At 33.2% G+C, this 23,436-nt stretch overlaps 1 protein-coding gene across 5 annotated transcripts in view; it reads left to right on the forward strand.

Moving 5' to 3' along the window:
• LOC134529407 (serine/threonine-protein kinase Tao) overlaps positions 1-23,436 on the forward strand; it is a 172,803-nt gene that overhangs the window by 17,092 nt on the left and 132,275 nt on the right. For all 5 annotated transcript variants that reach the window (XM_063363445.1, XM_063363443.1, XM_063363444.1 and 2 more), the window contains 6 exons: positions 2,031-2,183; positions 6,721-6,896; positions 12,574-12,736; positions 18,039-18,202; positions 19,161-19,325; positions 22,549-22,683. In XM_063363445.1, coding sequence (XP_063219515.1) covers positions 2,031-2,183; positions 6,721-6,896; positions 12,574-12,736; positions 18,039-18,202; positions 19,161-19,325; positions 22,549-22,683 — 956 coding nt within the window. The remainder of the gene's footprint in view (positions 1-2,030; positions 2,184-6,720; positions 6,897-12,573; positions 12,737-18,038; positions 18,203-19,160; positions 19,326-22,548; positions 22,684-23,436) is intronic.

Raw genomic sequence — 23,436 nt, forward strand, 5'->3', positions numbered from 1 at the left:
TCCATCACCAATCGAGCCACGTGGTTCAAATTCTCAGGTTTATTCTGGCTGTTGACATTGGCTGCTAGGCTGTATTACTGTGCTGCCAGCATTTTTAGTTCTATTAAAGAACTTTCATTGTATTATCTATATTTTGTAAATATATTTTCTTCATAATTTTACATGTAGTTTCCTGCGTGAGGAAGGTTCTACGATGAAGGAATGGGGCTGACACTCACAGGAGCCGGCTGCCCTATGTGAGGGACAGACCTGTTGTTCCGGCCAGCCTGAAGAATGTGTGAGGTGAGATGAGATGGGGATGGAGCAGCGACGGAATGAATGGGTGGGGAAACGGGAGTGCCCCGAGAAAACTCACAGGCCACGGCAATGCCTGCCACATTTTCCACTTGCAAAAAATCTGGGTTCGGCCCCGCCGAGAGGAGAGTGTTCTGACCACTCCACCACCACGCTTCTTAATAATTTTGTTTAGTATTAAATATTAAAAGTAATTGTCATAAAAGTTTTACACATAAGTACACACAATTAAACTTTTTGTTAACTTTACGGGGTTTTTCCTCACCGTTTTCCATCCATGTAGTAGTACTAGAGTACCAATGAAAGTTTGTTCATTATAGATTTGAATGAAAGATGTTTTCAGGCATCTTATTCATAGTCACTTTTATTTGCACATTGACCACTAGGAAGCAATGTATGTTCAATATTGGTATGTTAAATATAATGCAAATATGTTCTTCAAAAATACATTAATGTACCACAAAATATTTGTTTTGATAGTGAATAAGTATTTACAGTTAAACATATTAACCATGCTTAGTGGCAGAATCGCTTGTGCCATCAAATATTCTAAGTAAAATATAGGAGTGAAAATAGGAAATTAAAAAATTTAACATTGACAAAAGTTTACTATACTTTTTTATCTTTATCTTTGTTTTTTTTCTAATTCCATTCCCCAAAAATATCGGTGTTAAGTAAATTAAATACATAATATGTACTCATCTGGAAAACTAGTTTATGACACGAATATAATTGTATATTTTGCCATAATAGGGACCCAAAAATATGGAGAAGCACGAAATTTGTGGAAAATGAAAAAATTGTGCTCTTTTTAAAGTTTTTCCTGAAATTTCTCAACATTTTTTTGGAAAAACAAAAATTTTGGAATAAAACACAGCTGTTTATGCGAGTTGATTGACACCATTTCTGGAAATGTCACGCAGGTCATAGATCTTTAACACAGGAAACAAATTTCAATAACAAAGCCCATACATTTTACTTATGAATGCCACAAACATAACTTAATCTTTGTGCTGTGTTTGTACATCTTCTCTTCATATCTTCAGTTACTTAGTTGATAAAAAAAAGAAAACACTGCTTTTTTTTTACAAGAAAAGCTGCAGTGCTTTTTATATTTATACTTGGTTTTACATATATTTCTTTAATTACTTAACGTGGCACTAAAATTTGGTTTTTCAAATGGATAAAAAATGTGGATTCCCAGTAAATGTCTGAACATAATTAAAAAAAAATACTGTATTTACCTATCTTCTCATTTATTTTCACGTAATGTTTTGGAAACCTTGCAGGTTAGGCCAAGAAATAATTGTGAATGATATGTGAATGATATGTGAAAGACAAGGGTTTTTAGTAAACCCGCCTTGCATTACCATCAGAAAACCATCTTAAAATCGCACATTACTGGCCAATAGTATTCTGTATATTTTAAGTTTATATTTTGTGGCACTGGTATGAATGTTACATATTTACTTTGTAACAAGAATATGAATTTTGGTTATTTGATGGTTGTATTTAAGGATAAAAGATGTTTTTTTTATATTTTTGCACTAAAAGTTTAGTTATCCTGCAGGATTTTGTCACTTGTGTATTACAGTTTTCATAATGTAAAGAAGTTGTGTTAACAGATCTGAATGGTGCTACCTATTTTCTGGACTTCCTCCTCCATAAAATTTTAACATTGCTGATTGTTACAGTAATTTTATGTTCATGAAAAATACAATTTTTGTTGTTTCTAGCCGACTTTGGATCAGCCAGCACCAAATGTCCAGCAAACAGTTTTGTGGGAACACCATACTGGATGGCACCTGAGGTTATCCTGGCAATGGACGAAGGACAGTATGATGGAAAAGTTGATGTTTGGTCATTAGGAATAACATGCATTGAGTTAGGTAATAGCTGTTGTTGTTTTGTCAATTGTAATTAAAAAATGTCTGAGAAATTGAATTATGGCCAAAAACCTAAATAATACTATGAGTAATATGAAGTGCTTGTTTTCATCCAACTGCAAAGTCATACCTAAAAATAAAATGTTTATCTTGCTCATACTGTGTATGCTATACACATTTTTAGCTTGGTCACACAGTTTTTTCATTACTGGAAATTCATTGTTTTTTGGTGCCAAATTTTCAATAATTAATTATTTACAAAAATATTTAACTGTGTGATGTTAGATTGCATTTAAAAAATTTTGCAATCCTTATAATTGCAGTATTTTTTTACTTAATAGTAGGGCATCATGTGGTTCAGTTGACACCAGAGAGGGTGGTGCGTAAGTTAGCTGAATATCAATATTGAATTCTTGTTGGCTTGTACCTAAAAATCGCTGATATATGCTGCAGGTGTATTGTTGTGTAGCAATAAAATTATATACATATTAATTGTCTGTCTGTAGAGTTCTTAGTGAACTACTATGGTTTGTGGCACACGGTATATTTGGTTTAGTCTTTTATTGATTCATTTATGAGTGTGATCTTTCTGTCCTGTATCTGTGACTATTTTATTGGTTGTGCAGTATCAAATAAGATTATGTTTTGGGATACGACAAAAGGCTCTTTCTGTGAAAACCCTGATCTTATAAACAGTATTTTATCTCGTGTAGTTTGTTACCAGGGCTTGGTCACTTTTGCTGCTGGTGCGATGAAATACAGTAGGGATATGTTTGTATTTTATGATTATAATGCATGAATGAGCCAAAAACTTAGTAATAGGGAGGTTGTTGAAATTGCAAGTTATGGATTCTGTTTTGTTATATTTAGCATTTTGGAATCCAAGTAGAAGTATATATTGAACTGTTTAACATTCAACATTAACTTAGCCTGTTTTATATCTGTTCCACCCACCAATGTATGGAAACAAGCCATTTCTCATTTTACCACCTTCTTGACTAGACAAAAACACTGAGCAAAAATTTGAATGTGATCATATTAGTTGGAATGCTTTATAATAAAATAACATTCAAGATTGAAATTACTAATGAATTGTGCTTAAACTGCATGAATGCCTCTGAATAAAACTGGTTGATGTAGGCTGAGTCGCACATACAGAAGCAAAATATAAAGTAATGTGTATTCCTCACTTAAAAAAAATATCACATGTGAAATAACAATTCTCATATTGATACGAGTTATCATATACAGAATGTAGCATATATACCAAATCAGAACATTAGCTCTCGTTAAATGAGTGTCTTAAAACATGCATTTACATAGCTGCCAACCTCAAATCACACCCATCAGTAATGACAATTATATGAAGAAAAAAAAGTACGCGTAAATAATGCACGATAAATGTTTCCTGGGGAATTATGACACATACAAGATAAAACAAGGAAAATAAAATGCAAAAAAAAAATGAAAAATATAGGCCTATAGGTATATATGAATACAATGCAAATTAATGAATAAAAAAAACTATTTGAACAATACATTCATCTGAATATGTAAGAAATGTCAATAATTTTACTGGAAAGTTTGAACCTTCAATTCAAAGTATTCAAAGTTAAACTTGTGAACAACTGTCTTTTTATTTGCTTCTTTTATCCTGGTTGGATTAGAACTTCCTTGTAAACAAACAACAGAAGACAAACAAAAGAACTTGTAAACAATAACTCTGCGTTCGTTACTTTCGTTTCTTCAGATGTAGCGAAAAAAACGACGATATAGATATATTAATCGTCATGGCTATAAAATGTTCCGCATGTTTCTTTGATTCAATATGCCGTTTACAGTCATCCCTTCCACCATGTGCAATCGAAAAGTCACACGTGCATACATTACAAAACGCGTGGTGTTCCAAAACATTTGAAGACGACAAGCATGGCCATTCTTTTGAATAGTTTAAGTCGAAAGTTCTGAAGAATTGCGTTCTTTTTTTCCCCCCAGAAACACTTGTTCTGTCACACGCTTCATTTCTACAACCGGCACTGAAGAACAAAACACTATCGAAAAACATTTAAAAAAATTTCACGTCTGTAGAAAGACAAAAACACTATGATGAAAAAAATGGCTTTCAAAAAAAATTAAAACACAGGTTAGCCAAAGTACCGTGCAAAAATTATCGTGATGTAAGTAGCCGAAAAACGAAAAGTCCGAGAATATGTACTAGTTTTGTCGTACAACGGACGTAATACCATCCCATTACTATTTGAAAACACGAGAATTAATCTACTAATTTCAATAGTACATGCGCACACATACTAGTTCCGTTATTTGCGCAACCACGCGATGTATTCGAACTGCGTTCACGAAACCGCACAGCAGAAACTGAATTTTTTCCGTCTCCGTGCAGCACAACGCCTCGTTTCCGTAATACACCAGCGATGTTCCGTAATTCCGTAATTCGGTGTTAAATCCGTAATAATTACGGAAAATCCGTAATGGTTGGCAGCTATGCATTTACATTCACAATGGAAAAAGATGCTTTTGGTTTGTGTTGAAAGAGTTAAATTATTTGTAAGAGCTGCAATTTTAAAACAAAATATATCATATCATCTAAAAATAACTTAAAATGTGTCTTGTATGTCAGTTCAGTTGTCTTTATTAAGTTCTGAAAATAATTAATATAGTTTTGGCACATTTCTTACATTTAATTAGGCTTCATTAAATTTTTTTTATGTCCTGTATCCATTTATTCATATTACAGCAAGCATAACAAATGTACATCTACTAATAAATCATTTATTGCAGAAGACAGCTAAAAAAAGTTAAATGTAATAGTGTATCATTTTACTTACATTATTATTGTTTGTTCTGGCATGTATATATTTTAGCAAAGGACATACTGATTGGAGCTTATTATGTATATATTGCAGAAATTTTTGGTATAAATTAGGGGTGTGCGAATAGTGGATTTTGATGGTCAAATATTTTTGAATCGAATAGTAAAATTTTTGAATAGAATGCAAATAATTTCGAAGTCGAATAGTTGTAATATATATATATATATATATATATATATATATATATATATATATATATATATATATATATATTTTTATGTTACCATACTGAACAATGGCAGGTTTTCATATATTTAGTTTTTACAAGATATTTTCTGTGAATAAAACCACAAAAAAAAAGTTCACTTAGTATTTTTAAGAGTTATTGAGGACATGAATTTTTATTTCATATATAATAATATTTAATAATTGTTATCTATTTTATATTTGATGTAAATATTGGTCCGAATATAAGGCAACCATTTTTACATAAACGAGAAATGAGAAAATTGGAAGTTGCATTATTTTCACACCCAAGACGTCAGCACCACAAACATTAGTTCCAAGCTGAAAGCTACAGTAGAAACATTTTTAAACAAAATGTTCACGATTTTTATATTAACTAAAACTTTGTTACCTCACACGGGGAAAACGATAAATCCACCCAATATTGCAGTAATTCACAATTGTTTAAAGTTGAAAATTAAAATATTTGTTCTTGAGTAAAAATGTGAATGTTGAAGCATCTCAAAATGGCAACCTTTTATTACACATATCATATTTGTACTTTGCGTACAATCGCGTGTTAACATTTACGTTAATTTAATTTCAGATTTTTAACGGAAATATTTGTACTAAAATATCACAGCTATTTTCAGAACGATTGTTTACGTTTACAAACAGAAAATGTTAACATTTCAGATGTAATGTTTGGAAATTCACGGCTGCCAACTGTCTTTCCACAATATTTCTATGTATAAAACGAACATGGCAGAACACGCACGAAGACGCCATATTTACAGGAATTTGGTACGTTGCTTCAAAAGCTATTTTAATAATTTCACAGTAATCCACTCTTTATTTATGTAAAAACCTTTCAAACAACATAATTATCTTAGATTATTCTTTAAAATTCATAGGACAGAGACTCTCTGTCAGAGAGTAATATGGACAAATATTCGCGGTCACGTCACCGAAGTTATTCATGGCCGTATGCTTCACCATGGCAGCTAGCCACTTGTTTTGTTCCGGCAAGCTTTATTCTTTGTTTGCTTTGTTACGTTTAACACACTACTAAATAAAATAGTAATACGTAGCTGTGAAATGGAAAGTTAAATGCGGTATACATAAATGCAAAAAGGATTTATCAACACAAAATGTATGTCTAATGAATTTTTACATTAATTTCTACCAAAATTATTTTTACATTTGTTTGGCTTCCTGAAACTGCAGGTCGCCTTATATTCGGGCATCAGTATTCGCAATTTTAAATTTTGCTATTCGACTTACAAATGCGAATAGTTCGTCAGTTACTATTCGCAACTATTCGTGTTTACGAATATTCGCACACCCCTAGTATAGATAAGATAATACTTGTGTATTTTAAAATTGATATTAAATAGTTTTAGATTTATTTTAGAATATGTTTGTAATTTACGTTGTACAGTGTTTTTTGTTGGAATAGACTTTTGAAATGTGGATCTTTTCAGCGGAACGTAAACCACCTTATTTCAATATGAATGCAATGAGTGCTCTATATCACATTGCACAGAATGATACACCTGTGCTTAGTTCACCTGAATGGACTGATGTATTTCGCCATTTTGTAGAATCATGCCTTCAGAAGAATCCAAGTGATAGACCTACCTCAGGAAGACTGCTCTCTGTAAGTATAATTTTTATTTTATGGCTCATTGCTAGTAACTTTGATGGAGGTATGTTTTAAAATTTAATAAAACTTTAAACATGGTATGTACAATAACTCTCAATGATCTGGCCCTGAATTATCAGTTTTTCGGGTTATCCTGCTTAAATTTAGTTTAATCATTAGTTTGTTATATTCTGAAACAAAAAAAAAATAAGCTCCGGCACAATTCTTTGCTTGGCCGTTCTATAATTTTAACTACCCTGGTACACTGTCAGGAAGCTGTTTGGTCTGACACTTTTCATAACTCCCACTCCCTCAGCTGCTACATTTGTCACACTTTAAACTCGCAGGGGATGCCTTGATTGCTGCTTCATGTCTCCAGTCTTCGTCTTGTTTCTTTCACGTGCCATTATGCCACTTTTCGCCCACCAATCGGACTGGCAATTGATAAGACTAGCTGGCATTTGGCTGGAGGAAGGGACAGAAAAACCTCTTAAAACAGACTAGCCAGAATTTGTGTGTGCACTGTTTGTGCAATCTTATCTTCAGCAGTGTTTATTTAACTTTCCCTCTTCGGCTGTTGTAAATGACCGTGTACTAGCCACGTAACTGAAGACATTCTTCACGAGTGTATCAGAATAGGTTTTTATGTCACCAAGAAGATTGTGTTCTCTTGCTATTTATTTCCCATGCTTGAAACTGCAATATTAATGAAGAACACTGCAACCACATCTTCACAAAATGCACATGTGTTGCTGCATCCATCTTTGATTTATAGAAACTTTCCATTGTTAGGTCTATGAAAAGCATGTGTCTGAGAATTGTATTCAAATTCTACTTATATATTTCTCCAGTGTGACAAGTTGTATGCTAGTTTTATGAAAGGACAAGGAACTGTGGAGAAAGAGTAACTTAATTCTGCCAAGGGGTAAAATAATTAAATACGATGAACGTAGAGGAGTGGGTGACTGAGGGACAAAGTCCCCCGTTTCATCACAGAGCAACCCAGAAACATCAGCACATAGCAGAGCTAGACTTATGGCTGGGCTCGCACTAGACATCGAAATGTGTGTGTTAGCACAACTGCCCACGCCTGCCACATGCAGCTGTGGCGACCTACAATCAGCCCACGCCTAGAAAGACAGAAATTTGAAGTCTGCTACACAGAAAGAGTCTGCAATGCGACAATATAGCAGCAAAAGTTTACCATACCATTAACCTTAACATTCCTCTTCTGATACATTTTGGGGTTATTTGATTTTCCCCTTTAATATTCACCAAATAAACACAAAGCTGCTCAAAAAATTTTATTTATCAAAAAAATCCTTGCCTCATACTTTCCCATATGCATCCTAATCTTATGACAACACTTTTGTTGTAGTCAACGAACCATAACACAAGAGTTTAATCTATTATTTCCAGGATGATGATGATGATGGTCTTTAACAGAACATGATTTTCAGTGGTTACTTTCGATATTTTTATGCACCCAATAAAAAAAATGCACCAATTTCCAGCACTTTAACTCTAAACAAATAAATATGGTGTGAAAGCATTCATAAGAACCATCAAAAACATGAACTATTCTCTGCATTTGAACACACAAGTAATCAATGCTGTTTCTCAAAATCGTAATGGAAAAAAATTGCATGAATGGCTAAAAATATGGAGTATTTTTGATGTTTTAAACTCTAAAGGAAACAGTTATTAGATTCTTTGTATTTGTTTCACTAAGTATTATTAATGAAAAGAAAACTACCCTATGGTATACAATAGATAACAAGGACACACTTTTGCTATGGGCATAAAAAAATTGAATGCGATAGCTGTAACTGTGTATAAGTCAATAGTGATGAAACAGATGTTGGAACTCTTGACAAAACATACATAAATAAAAGTTGCAGTAAAAGTATCTTTATATTTCTAAACATTAATACAATTTACATGGCTGCTGTTAATAACAAAAACCCAAGAATAACTCGGTTTTATGATGTAATTGTGTTTGTGAATATTTCGCATATAAAACTGTTATTAAAATAATTTACATTTTTCATAGAATAGATAAAATTTTGCATGATTTTGTGGTTCATTGATATTTCCTGCCCCAATAAAAATCCTGAAAGTAAATTGTGTTACATGTAGAATTTATAATATTTTATATTTTCTAGATATCACAACTACTGAACTCTTGAAAATCACACTTTTTTTTTACTTACTCTTTTAATAAGTTTTCCTGCTTAAAGAAGCACAATTGTTTGGTTTTTCAATTATTTTCTTATGTGGTTTTTACTGTATTTATTCAAATATTTACAATTGTAGAAAAGCCTCACGTACTTGCAGGAGAAACATTCTGGAGAGCCACTGCTCACTGGCAACTTGTTAATCAAGATAATATCTCACCTTTAAAAAACATTATTCAAGGAAATTACTCTTGGATGTTTCTGCATGTAGTTAGTTAATAATAACTGTGATATTGGGTGCAAAGACGACTTTGGCATAACTGTAGCTTAGAATGTGTTACCCATAATCTTTTAGGATTTGTAAGATATCATTTAGAACCACTATGTAGTGTTTATTCCTAACTTTTATTAAACATAAATAAAGAATTTACTAGGCTATGATCTATAAAGTGGTATTTCAATAATTTTATGCAGGGTTGGGACTTGACGGGTAAAAAATGGTTTTCTACACGACATGTAAAATACACGTAAAAAACACGTAATTAATGTAAAATACGTAAAAAACCTTTGTTGCAATTTTATATTTTTAATAATATTATTAAATGTGGCCTGGAGCCTGTTAATGTAGAATATAAATCTTTCCACACAAGTGGTGACCAAAGCTTGACATCAGCATGCAATTGATATGATTGTGGAAGGCAAGTAATGTATCATGTGTATTCTAGGAACATTGTTATATTATCACTACATGGAAAGGCAAGATGCAAGTATGGATGTCACACTCACATATCACCAGAGTTCCCAACCATATCATATTACAGTGACAGTGAGACACACTTCCTCTTCTAGACCAAATTTAGCTAACAAGAAACAGATTCAGTGATGTAGCAAATGTTGTTATGTTAGCAAGACAAGTCCTTCTGTGGTGAGAATCTGAGATTTATTATAACTTCTAATAATGAATCGTGGTGGCAGACCACTTCATAACGTATATGGAGAACTTAGTTTTGTTCATACAAAAGTTGAAAATAAAAATTGTGCTAAATGCTGCTTCTGTGAAGTGATAGTAAAAAAACACTGCAAATGAGCATCTCAAAGCTCATAGAAGAATCTGTTGTAGAAAAAATCCACAAGAGCCAACACTCGCAGAATGTTCCCGGCCCCGCTCTACACTCGAGATGTCAGTCGAAGATGAAGAGATGGTGGACAATCCTTTGCAGCAGGAGGACCTACAAACCAGCTGTTGTGGCAGTTCAACATCACATACTGACTTGGATAAGGAGTGTACTGGTTCTGCTAGCCAACCTACAAAACACTCCGTCAGCTCTACATCTGGAGATACAATAATAAGTTATATTGACACTATGAATGCTTCTGAAAAAAAAAAGAAATTGACTTAGCTGTTTCTAAATTTGTTTTTGGTTGCAACATTCCATTTAGTCAAGTGTTGTGGATAGTATGCATTTTAAGGACATGCTGCAGAAATTGTGACCTGCCTACCAATCCCCTGGGCGAAAAGTAATTTCTAACAGACTACTTGATGACGTGTACAAGGAAGAATCTAAACATACACATGTTGACCCTGACTCTGTTTTACTCATTGATGGGTGGAAAAATGAATCCAATAATACTAAAAATGTTGTTACAATACTACACAATGTCAATGCAAATATTGGAAAACCAAAAAGTTTGTTTTTGGAGGCTTTTGATTTTTCAGGTGAGTCATAGACAGGAAACAAACTATGTGAAATTGTAGAAGAGGCATCTGAAAAAGCCACTGTATAACACACATACATATTGTACTGTGTCTGATAATGCCAGCAACATGGTTAAAATGAGAAAATGCCATCAATTATGTCATTCTGCCTGTAACTCTCACACTGCAAATCTGTTGGCTAAGGACCTTCTACCAAAAAACGTGTCTTCAAAGGTAAATGAATTTTTGAAAACATTCAAACATCCAGATCAGCAGCGTCAACTTTTGACTTTTAGTGGTTCTAGAGTTTGTCTTGCAGTGGACACTCGCTGGTGCTCTCAACGAGATGCCTGTGCTTCTCTGAAAAGCAACATTACAGCAATGCGTAAAGTGGCAGCTAGCGATGAATTAGCCAAAATTTCACCACAAGTGAAATGTCTTTTATTTGATGAATATTTTTTTTCACAAGTAAATGATACAATTGTGCTCTTAGATCCTGTAAGCCAGCTCATAAATGCTTGTCAAAAGTCAGACAGCAGTGTTGCTGATGCAGTAGAAATGTGGATGTCACTACAGTTACCTGATGGTCATAATGACAAACATCATCTTGAGAAGCGGAGATAACAATCTCTAAATATATACAGCATGTTAGCAAATGTACTTCACCCACAATATCAAGGTCAGAATCTTAATAAAGAACATCACAACCAAGTGGAACGCTTCATATTGAAAACATTGAATGCAGAAGGTCTCTCAAGTTTTCAACAGTATCAGGAAAAGGCTTGAATATTTGGTGACCTTATCAACAAAGGCATTAAATCTCCAAGAACATTTTGGTTTTTTGCAAAGAGGCACCATAAGCAACTAGCAGATTTGACTAACAAATTACTAAACATTCCAGCATCATCTGCGCGATTGGAGAGAGTTTTTTCCAACTGGTCGTTTGTCCATAATGCCAACAGGAATCGCCTTTCATTTGAGAAATAAAAAAAAAACTAGTGCAGGTTTATTACTCTCTTAAAATGAAAGATCAAGCGTGTGATGATTATTGACTACCCTTAGTCAATGTAGTGAAGTGGTCGCTTCGTTAATTTATAATTAGTGAATGTTGGAATTTTAAACATATTGTTAATACCATAAAAGAAGCTATTTTGAATTCAAGCAACTTATTACTTATCATTATTGTGTTGTGTTTACAAAAGTTAAAATAGTTTACCATCAGAAGTTATTCAGAAAACAACTGTTATTTTCTGCATAGAGTGAGGTGTAGTGAGAAATTCCATATTATCATATCAAGGAAAGAGATTTAGCATAGTATAACACTGATCAAACAAGTAAAAGTTAAAGGTGGAAAAAAACACCTTTTCATAAACACATTTAAAACTGATTAACATAATTTAAACAATCCTGTAGTATGTGTAGATAGTGAAATATATGTCTAAAGAGTACAGTACAGGTATGACTAAGTTGTGTTTGTATATGAATGACTGAATTCAATTTGCACTAAATGTGTTGTTTGGTATGTAAAACCTGAACAGAAATAATAATTGAAGTAATGTTCTTTTTTGTCTCAAACCATTAATTTTAATGTTAGTTAATTACACCATGAAGAAAATAGTTTTTTACATTACGTATTTTACATGTAAATTACGTGTAAAATACTTACAGGTAATTTACTCACCCAACCCTGATTTTATGGAAGATCTGAAATGGAATAACGATAAAAACTGATAACACAGTTGCATGAAATTTATGACTTTAATGTATATGTTATCTATATCAAAATATTTTAAGTCATATAGTTATAATATGATTACAGCATCAGCTGGTTACCCGTCCAAGGTCACCAAATGTACTCATTGACCTTATACAGCGCACAAAAGCAGCTGTTAGGGAACTGGATAATCTGAACTATCGAAAAATGAAGAAAATTCTGATGGTTGATGTCTTTGAAAATGAAAGTACTATCGGAGATGCTGATGGTAAGAAGTTTCGTCAACTTTTTTTATTCATAAATTGTTACATTAACTAGTACATGCTAATGTTCATTTCAGGCAAGAACTCCTGTATTAATGTAGTAGTGCAATTAATGGATAAAAAAAGAGTATTTTATGTTCCTTTTTGTTTCTGACAACAAACAAGACCTTGCGCAGGTGCAGTACATTTGGTGAATTTTAAGCCATGTGATTAGATTTTCAGACCTGCCAACTCTCACGATTTTGGTGTGAGGCTCACGATTTTAAGGTCCATCTCACGCCCTCACGCCAAAATAGTGTTTCCTCACGATTTTTTGGGGCCCCAAGATTTTGTTTGTAAAAGTTACAAAACAAGTTTTACAAAAGCTTACAGTAACGAGTTTCCATCAATACTCGAGTCACATAAAGGAAGCAATTTTGCGTTTTGTAGCATGTGCCGTGCTGATTTTTCTATCTCGCATAGTGGAAGAGGAGACATTGTGAAACATGTCGCTACAAAAAAACACAACTAACACGTGAAGTGTATTGCTTCCAATAAAAAAATTAATTTTGCTGTGAACAGTGATAATAGTGTTACACAAGCAGAATGTTATTTTACATCTTTTTTAGTTGCGGCCCTGCATGATCACTACACAACAGCGCTAAATTATGTTCAACTTAATTAAATCTGCAACCTATAATTTGTTGAAATAAATTTTGAAGCAGAGACCATGTAACATATGTACAGGTATGTCACTTAAATTCAAAGATTACACAGGCCTGCATTTTTCGAATTTTTGAAAATTGTCTCACATTTGGTGGCTGAACTTTATATTTTTAAGTGTGCTGAATCCAAATATGACCATGGTTTTTTTCCATCACGTAAGGTTTTCCTACAAAATGCAAATAAAAATTAGGAGAAATAATACAATTTTATAAATGATCAAGAAACTTCACTTTATTTTTATTTATCATAAAATTTATTGTTCATAAATCACTTAGAGCGCTTTTAACACCATTTACTGTATGATATGACCAATTTGTATGTTTATTCGTCTTCATTATGCCTCATTCTCTTCTTTTTGAAGCTCCTTTTATGGCTTTCTCGTTTGTAGACTTTGTCCGGTAAGTCCCTCTTCAGCATCCAACAGTAGTCAGCAATCATAGTAATGTTCCATCGACCTTGATACCTCCTTTCCATTTCTTTCACGTCTTGGTGAAATCTTTCACCCTGTTCCTCACTCACAGCTCCTAGGTTTTGTGGGAAGTAGTCAAGATGGGAATTCAGGAAGTGAAGTTTTAAACTCATCGAACAACCCAGATTTTTCAGTTTAGTCAGCATATTCTCTACAATGAACATGTAGTTAGGGTCCTTATAATTTCCTAGAAACTTGGTTATTACCTCTTTCAAAGAAAGCCAAGCCTCTTTTTCTGTTATATTCATTTTCGTCTCAAACACATCATCTTTCATCAACCTACGAATATCAGGGCCGACAAAAATGCCCTCTTTCAATTTCGCCTCAGACAATCCTGGAAACTTTTCTCCCAAGTATTTGAAACACGGGCCATCTTTTGGCAATGCTTTGACGAATTGCTTCATAATACCCAATTTAATGTGGAGTGGGGGCAGAAGAACTTTCTCTGGTTCGACAAGATTTTCTCTTAACACGTTTTTAACTCCTGGTACTAATGCTTCTCTTCTTGGCCACTCCTTTCTAATCCAATGTGAACTTTTGTCTCTACTGTCCCATTCACATATAAAGCATGGGAATTTTGTGTACCCTCCCTGCTGTCCCAGTAACATCGAGATCACTTTTAAATCTCCACAAATCGTCCACATATGTTCATTATAATTAATCTTTGACAATATCATTTCTAAATTTTCATAACGCTCTTTCAAGTAAACAGAGTGGGCTACTGGTACTGATGCATACTTATTACCATTGTGCAGAAGTACGCCTTTAAAACTTCTCTTTGACGAGTCAAGGAAAAGACGCCATTCATTGCTATTATACTCAATATTAAACATACCCATTAACGCTGTTATATTATGGCAGTAAACCAGTTCCTCATGCTGAGTGAAGAATGGAGTGAAATGTTTTTCACGGTTTCTGTACCAGTAGAAAGAAGTACCTGGAGCTAATAAATTTTTTTCTTTCAGTCGAGAAGATAGCAACTCAGCAGATTCTTTAGATAAACTTAAATCCCTGATCAAATCGTTCAATTCACATTGGGAAAACAGTTGAGGTTCACTTTGAGGTATATAGAATTCTTCATCACCTGAAACAGTGATTTCTTCTTCAGATGTTTCTGGTAGTGATATATCATCTAATGACTTTGGAGCAACGGGTACTGGAATATCTGGACCATGGGGAACAGGACGCATAGCACTCTGAATATTTGGATAAAAAATCTGTTTCTTATTAATCAAATTGTAACCTTGAATATCGCAAGAACAAAAATAGCAATCATCTGAATGATTACGAGGCTCTCTCCAGATCATGGGGATTCCAAATCGAAAAGATTTTTTCTTACCTTGGGTCCACTGACGAAGTTCTTCTACACAAATAGAACACACTTTATGTGGTGCCCACGATTTGTCTTGGTCCCCTAGCTTCATACCAAAATAGGCAAAATACGCTGTTTTCACAAAATCAGTAATATTTCTCTGTTGTTTTTTCACAATAAAACTTCCACAAATATAACAAAACTTATCAGGAGAAACACGACATCCTCTGGAGGTCATTTTATAAATAAATAAATAAGTCAGTGGTCAAAAAAACAAAAAACACACACAAACAAAACCAAGAGCAAATTAGATTTTATACGACTGTAAGACCACGTTAACTGTGTCAACACCAAGGGAACCTTCTTCTTCTACCTTGATAGTTATGGCCTTGGGGGGTACCCGTTCAGCCAGAAATGAGCGTGTCCTTATACGAAGCTTTTTTTTCTTTTATCATATCTTATCAATAAAATCTCTGTACAATTCGTCCATATTCGAATCATTATCATGCCCTAATCAATCAATTTGTAGCTTGTAAATAACACCCATGCCTTACCCGGGACTCGAACCCAGAACCCCTCGCACCGTAAGCCGGTGTGCATCCGACTACGCTACGGAGGTCGGCACACCAAGGGAAGAATGATAGAAGGAAAGTAAGAAGTGCTATGAACGAGAAGGACAGAACATGAAAAATCCTGTTAGAACCTGATTGAACATGTTCTTGGCTGTCTGGCGGCCAAGAACCTCTTCACCCTGGCTGCTCTCATTCCTCTACCGAAAGTCATCTTTATCACCTGCTCTTGAACTTTAATGCTTTTATACCAGAAATCTTTAAAACAATTAAAACTAATTAGACCCCGCAATTATAATTATAAATATACAAAATCAGAAAACATTAGTGTATGCATTTACTCCTGAGGGGAAAATTGTAATATAACAATTGTACGGTAAGTATATTTTGTAAAAAAAACTGTACGTGATGGACTTTTTAAAATATTTTTCCTGAATTGAGCACACTAAAATACTTAAGAATCACCCTTTAAATTCCAAACAATTTTTTCATCGCAGGCCTGTGTTATCATTTGTTGTTTTTTATTTCTAACTTGTATTTATGGGCCTGAAAATTTTTATTGAGGACATGATTTTTTAAATTTGAATGTTGGCAGGTCTGGATTTTTAATTTTTTGCATCGCACCTTTAAACTCAAAAGATTTGTTTTATTTGAACTTATAAAGTAAATGTAATTAGTGATAAAACTAGACATAGGTCAGCGAATTTCAAATGGACACTAAGTTTGGTTTAGATATGTGTTATAGAGATAATTCTGTTAAATAGGGCTTCTCAGTAAGAATTGAACTAACAAAAAAAAATTATTTTTGTATATTAACTATTTAACATTTTCTTTTTCTCAGGGGAATTTGTTATATTGCAAATAATTTTCTACCTCTTAATAGTGGTGGAGGAGATGAAGTAAAGGGATCCGTAAACCCTCTTTAATTCTTTATTGCACAAGCAAGTGTGAACCATGCTCTTAGATGAAATAGTCATGATCAATGATTCCTAACTTGGAGTCCATGGTGGCCATGATCACTTATGTGCTATGCACGTGTGGTGAGGGTTGTGGGTTTGACTAATTATAAGCATCAAGTTGGTACCCAGGTAGTTTCATAGCTTTAAGCCCATGTGCAAAACTGTGGGGCGTAATATCCAATGTTTTCTAATTTGTAGATATATTCTGGTACACACATTTCGGTGTCCTGTAATGCTGTAAAAAAATTAACAGTTTTTTTTATGCAGTTTCCTGAAAGTCTGTAGAAGCAAAATGAGATTAAGTCAGAATTAATTGCTCACTATAGTTGAAGTTAACAAATATATATATAAATAAAAACATATTAGTGTTTCAGTATAGCATTTTTTTATGTAGTGCTCATCAGTATTCCATAACTTAACAATGCAAGTACATAGTTTAGTTAAATTTTGGTTCTTTGTTCACCGTAGTTATGTTTTTTTCATGAAACTGTTTGTAGGAAACAACTTGGTGGTTTATATGATTCTGGAGGATTGAGATGAATGGTATCAGTGGGTTTCATATTAAGTGGCAAACATGTCTGAAATAATACCTAATTAGTTTGTTTCACGATTTAAAAAAATCCTTTGTTTTTAGTTAATATCTATTTGAAATACATTTATACTTCATGAAGATTGTTTGGATTGTTAGGCTCTTTAGTTTCTTGTCAACCAATGCAGTGTAACAGGTTGCTTTTTTTGCAAAGCATTATTTGTTACTTTTGTGCAATGATATATTTGTAATAAACATTGATTCCAATTTTTTTGTTAGTTGGATAGCATGCAAAAAATTTGAGTCACAGAAACAAAAACTGGTACTGTAAATTAAAAATTTTTATACACTTATGCATTTTGAAATAGAAAATTATTTTATTATTAACTTGTATATTTCATAATATAATTAGGGCTGTAGTGGTCAAATTTCTCATCTCTTTTCAAGGTGATCTGGGTGGTATTTAAAACTTATTTTTTGCAAGTGGGGGATTATGGCTGAGGTTGAGTAAGCCAGTGTTTTTTTTTTTTCCAAGTACTCATGTTTGCTCCACCCATTTATTCCATCAATGCTCCATTCTAATTTCACCATGTCGCATCGTCTCTGATGATCCTGATGTTGAACAAGACATTAACCCTTAATTTTTTTTGTTTATTTGTACAATATTATTGTTTTAGTAAATATTAATCGTGATATTCTTATATATTTTAGGGTGGTTTGGTTTTTCATAATTCTGTCCACTAATGAGACTGTTACGCTTATAGACACACCTGACGAGCAGGCTGGCGGGGATAGCAGTAAAAGCAACAGCATTACCTCTGAACACTCCATCCATTCCATGGGCGTGAGTGCATCATCTCAGAGTAGTTCTACCAACAGTCTACCACCAGCTCCAGATGGGGCCGAGTCCATACGAAACAAGCAGAAGGTAAAATATTTATATATTGAAAGAAGTATAGTTTAATTTTTTTTACGCACTTTTAGAGAATTCAAACTAATATTAAATTCTATATTCATGAGAACCTTATGTTCAGAACTAGGTGGAGATTTTATGACAGCAGATTTTAACGACATTACTTGAAATGTCTTGGATCAGCAAGCGTTAGTTGCAAATCCACACCACTCTGTTTCCCCAAGTGTGAGTGGAATGAGCTGGGTAGGCACACTAGTCTATCTGTTGGATTGGTTGTTTAGTTATTTTGAAATAAGGGATAAAATTCTGCAGGTGGAAAGTGGTGTCTGATCATGTTCCATAAAGCAAGTTGCACAGATTTGGATTAATATTGAGGGGAAATTAATTGTAATTGAAAAACATGCTCTTGTGGGACAATTAAAGGATCAGCAACTATTTTCAAAATTTAATTAAAATTATTTTTTAAGAAAACACCTGAAATGTTACAATTACATGTTTTTTTCTTTTTTTTTTAATGGTTATAGTGATTTTACATTACAGCATCTGTATTGGCAATGACTTATGAAACAAGTAAGGTTAGTTTTATGAAGCACACTTCTTGAATGACAAATTGAAAATATACAGATTTAACAAAAACAACAGATACGGTACTCTAATTGGTAATAGTGGTGTTGAGCAGCTTTTCTCAAATGTAAACTAACAAAAAATCTTTAAGTCAAGTCATTTAAAAAGTCCTACTTTCATTGATGTTTGATTAATGTGAACCTTTATTTAATTGACATCTGATTGTGTTACATAGGGGTGGTGTATGAATATGATAAATTCAAATTATTGGTGTGTAGAACTCTAGAGACACAATAATCAAACCAGAAATGTTGAAGTGCCATATTATCTGAAATACAATGTGAATTCAAACTTGTAGCAATTTTGTCAAAATGTGTACAGTGCCTATATCTGCAAAGTATGTTTTCAGGGTAGCTGTAGTACTCTACAAGATCATGGTGCAAACAACTTTGCAACAATTCGTACAACATCCATTGTAACAAAGCAACAGAAAGAGCATATGCAAGAAGAGATGCATGAACAAATGAGTGGTTACAAGCGTATGCGTCGTGAACATCAAGCAGCATTGCTGAAGGTCTTAATATTTTATCCACTAATCTGATTATAATATTAAATATTTTGTTATATTCTGTGTTTTTCTTCTTGTCTGAACCTTTTGGAATGACTTTTGACAGTCATTCCTGTCAGTAACTCCACAAAATTAAACTTTCATTTAGCTTTTCATATGCCTGTTCTGATTATGCAGGAAAAATAATTTAATGTCTTAATGCCATCTTAACTGGAAGGGAAAAGCGTGATTTGTAAAGTTTTCATATAAGCTTGAAGGCACTTTATTTGTGCATTTCAAAAACCCATAGCATAAAAAAAATTGGGTGAAGCTTTATAGGTTTGGATCAATTCTGTAATATTAGTACTAGTTAATATATTGTTGGTTGGGGATAAAAACTGTGTAACTTCAGGAGGCAAGCAGTATTACTAACCTTTTTTCAAATATTTGTGTAAAAAAATATACACAGTTAGTAGAGACCCAGAAATTTCTTGAGTAGCAAGTCTTAAAATTGTTGAGTGACAAGACACCACAATTGTGGGGTAAAATTGGAAAAATTCTTGATTAAAAAGTAAATTTCTTTAAAAAAAGACATGCATACTTAAATAATGGCCATCTGAATTCACGCAACATAGTAAATTAAATAAAAATTGATTACCGTGTTTTCTTGTATAATCGTTGCACATTTTATTCTAAAATCAAGTTTGATAAGTAGGGGTGCGACGATTATGCGTAAAAAAAAATTTTGTTAGGTAAAGTTATTCATAAAAACAAAACCCGTTCATGGAAAGTATGTTTATTTAAAAAAAGGTGGAGTATACAAGAGCACGCCAAACAATCTATATTAATAATTCCTTAAACAAAATCCTTTCTTCAACTTTAAATAGAAAAACGAAAACTCTAACGCGAACGCAAGGCACTTGAATCTGAAGTGAACTAATGTGTCGTAGTACACACTTGCCACAAAAGAAAGCGGGCTATCAAATGTAGTTAACTCGGCACCTGACACAGAGCGCGCGTTGCATGCAATCGGCGAGCTATCGATATTCGACTACGTGCGCGTGCTCAATACGGGAAGCAACATAACCTAACATGAATGATGCACTGGCTACATTTTTATAAGCGGTACGCCGCGGTAACGCAGACAATCAGATAAAGGAAATACCGTTTAAAAACGTCTTTAAAAGAAAATTTACACGTCAGACAACTTTGTATTTCCGTTAATTAAATAAATAAGTGGTAATGACCGATATTAAATTTTAGATTTCTACTTTAAAATACATTGTTTTATACGGAAAAGATACCTACACAAAGCGCTCGGCATCTACTAGCGGGACCAAAAACATAATGCGACGTTTACGTGAGAAGTTTTTTTATCCCAATTTTGACAGCCTAAAATATGGTTGCAACGATTACGTGCGTGCGACCATTATACGATAAAACACGGTAATCCCACTTTATTGTACTTACAATCAAATATTTTCATAGACGCTTATTTTAATACGTATGTAATAAAGCAAGAAGATATTTATATCAATTAAATAATGAAAGGATCCTTTGTCTTGCAAAATGTGAAGATATTTAAATATGTCTCTGAAACCAATCAAGCTAAAGGAAAGTATTTAATACCAATAATAAACATACAAAAACTACCAACCACAAATTTTATATTTATTTTAATTCCAAAGAAGAGGGTCTTAAAAATTTGTTCAAGTAATACTAAGCAAACCAAGAATCATTTTTAATGTCCGTACTTACATGAAAAATAAAGTTGCCATTGTGTCAAATACCCTTAAATCATAGGAGGTATTTCTAAACAGGTGAAATTTTTTAGTTATTATAAGCATACCTTTAACCATAGTAAATGAAAGTGTTAGTGTAAACAATGCCATAAACTTAGTTAAAATGGAATAGGTGCATGTTTAACAATTTTTTATATTTTTATAGTGTCTACCTCATGAAATGTAAAGGAAGTGTGATTTATCAGGGTAAAATATATTCTAGAACACTGTAAAACAAAAGTTTTAAAATGAGATCCTTAATCTGTACTAAAAATTAAATAGGCCTATGCATAACCACTTAAATAATACAGTTCTTTTTTATGCATTTGGCGATTCATTGTGTCTATTTATTTAGAAAAAATGTTTGGAATTAATCACATATGTTTATTCCAATGGTAAGATTTTAGCAATACTTTGATTTTGCACAAGTGAAGCTGCGGGTTATACTTATTATTAAATAACACATGTAAGGTGCATTTGAAAGCAGTTAAACTGACAGAGTGTAAGTGTTATTGCAAGAAGATATTTAAAAGGATTTTTAAGGAAAGTAAAGCTTTGTAAACAAAATCTAATGAATAAAATAGATTCAGTAGAATTAACTATAAAATACTGAAAGATAAGAGGTGCAGCAATGCACTATGGAATCAAAGAAAGTGATCTGAGATGTGATAAATTGTGTTCAAACTTAATATGTATTTTTGTTTGTAATTCGGATATGATGTGAAACAGTGCATTTGGCTTCTGGCTTGTTACCTCCCCCTTTCAAAAGGCTTTTTCAAATAACATATGTCGGGCCTGCTACAGGCATCTGCAGCACTGAGTATTGGTTGTGTGAAGTCAGCACAATTTATGAGATAAAACACGATCCAATGGCTCTTTTGGTTGCTTCCTGTAAACCACAAAATTTAGTTTACTAGTTTTGATCACTAACCAAAATTTTAATGACAACATGTTAGCAGATAATAATTTTGAATTTTGTTGATTAAATTTAAAAAAAAAAATCAAAAATTTTAACATATTTATCTATTAATTTTTTTAGTTATTGGATCCAAATATATTTCTAATAACCTAAGCAGATACAGTTTCAGATTACATTCATATAACACAAAAGTTACCGTATTCATAGTTTTTTCTATGCAAACAGTGTTTGTCTAGCATTACGTAGTGTAGAAATGTCTTAAAACAATGAAATATTGTAATATTGTCTGAAGCTTTGTCTAGCTGTGGTAAAATTAGAATGCTTTTACATGTTTAATTGCTGCCAACTTAATATTAAATCTGTCAAATTAAGTGAAGTAATGTAAAAATAGACTTTACAAATAGATTTACCCTTGAAATGGAGATGAATTTTGATTGAAAATTGTTTTGAAAACTTTTGTTGTGACTTACATGCACTGTTAAAAATTGAGATTTAAGCAGTGTTTCAGAATTTTTGTCATCAATGAATAATTCTAAATCTCTTGTTTCAGTTGGAAGAAAGGTGCAAGCTGGAAATGGAAAGTCACAAACAAGTTCTCGACAAAGAATATGAAGGTTTACTGACGCAGTTTAGTAAAGAACTGGAGCGGCTTCAGATGCGACATCAGCAAGAACTGGAAAGAAAGGTATTAAAATTTCATCTAAGAGTGAAAATATTTTAATGTGGGTACAGCCATATCACAGAGTATATAAGTGAACCAGAGACGAAATAGAGGCACGGTCTCTTTGATCTTGGCGAACTCGACAGCAGACAGTCGAAAAGTTGGCCGCCATGTTTGTGGCGTGTGCGCTGCTCATAAACACATGTTGAATGCTACGTTTTCCTGAAGTATGGATCATTATTCCGTAAAATTTATACTCGACACATAATTATATTCAATTTGCCATTAAGGTTTAATGCGTGGACCATACGTAACGAATGCATTCAGTTACGATTCATGCGTAGATTGGCTAGTGGTGAAGTATTATGAGACGGTGATTTTTTGTTGTGTTAGAGCGTGTTTAATTAAGTGACGAGCCTATTTGTCCGTGTGTGACGGCATGTTTGCATAGGCAACTTAAGAAATATTTTATTTGCGTGAAATCAGGGGTTATACAGCACACAATCCATGACCATATCTGCATACAAGAAAAAATAGTGGGAAGACCTATATCAAATTTGTTGCATTTGATCCTCCAGAAAAAAAAAATACACAAATGACGTGCACACTAATCATTCCTTTCTTTTGGTACGTACCTAAGTGAGTAAAGCATGGAAAGTATTAGGCCTAGTTCTAGGACAGTAGGTAGTCAACCTGTTGCAATAAATTCAAATTACAGTCAAACCTCTATCGAACTCGCATTTATTGATTGTCCGTGTTTATCGTATACTTTCTACG

Source organism: Bacillus rossius, chromosome 2, assembly GCF_032445375.1.
Source record: "Bacillus rossius redtenbacheri isolate Brsri chromosome 2, Brsri_v3, whole genome shotgun sequence".
Lineage (NCBI taxonomy): Eukaryota > Metazoa > Arthropoda > Insecta > Phasmatodea > Bacillidae > Bacillus > Bacillus rossius.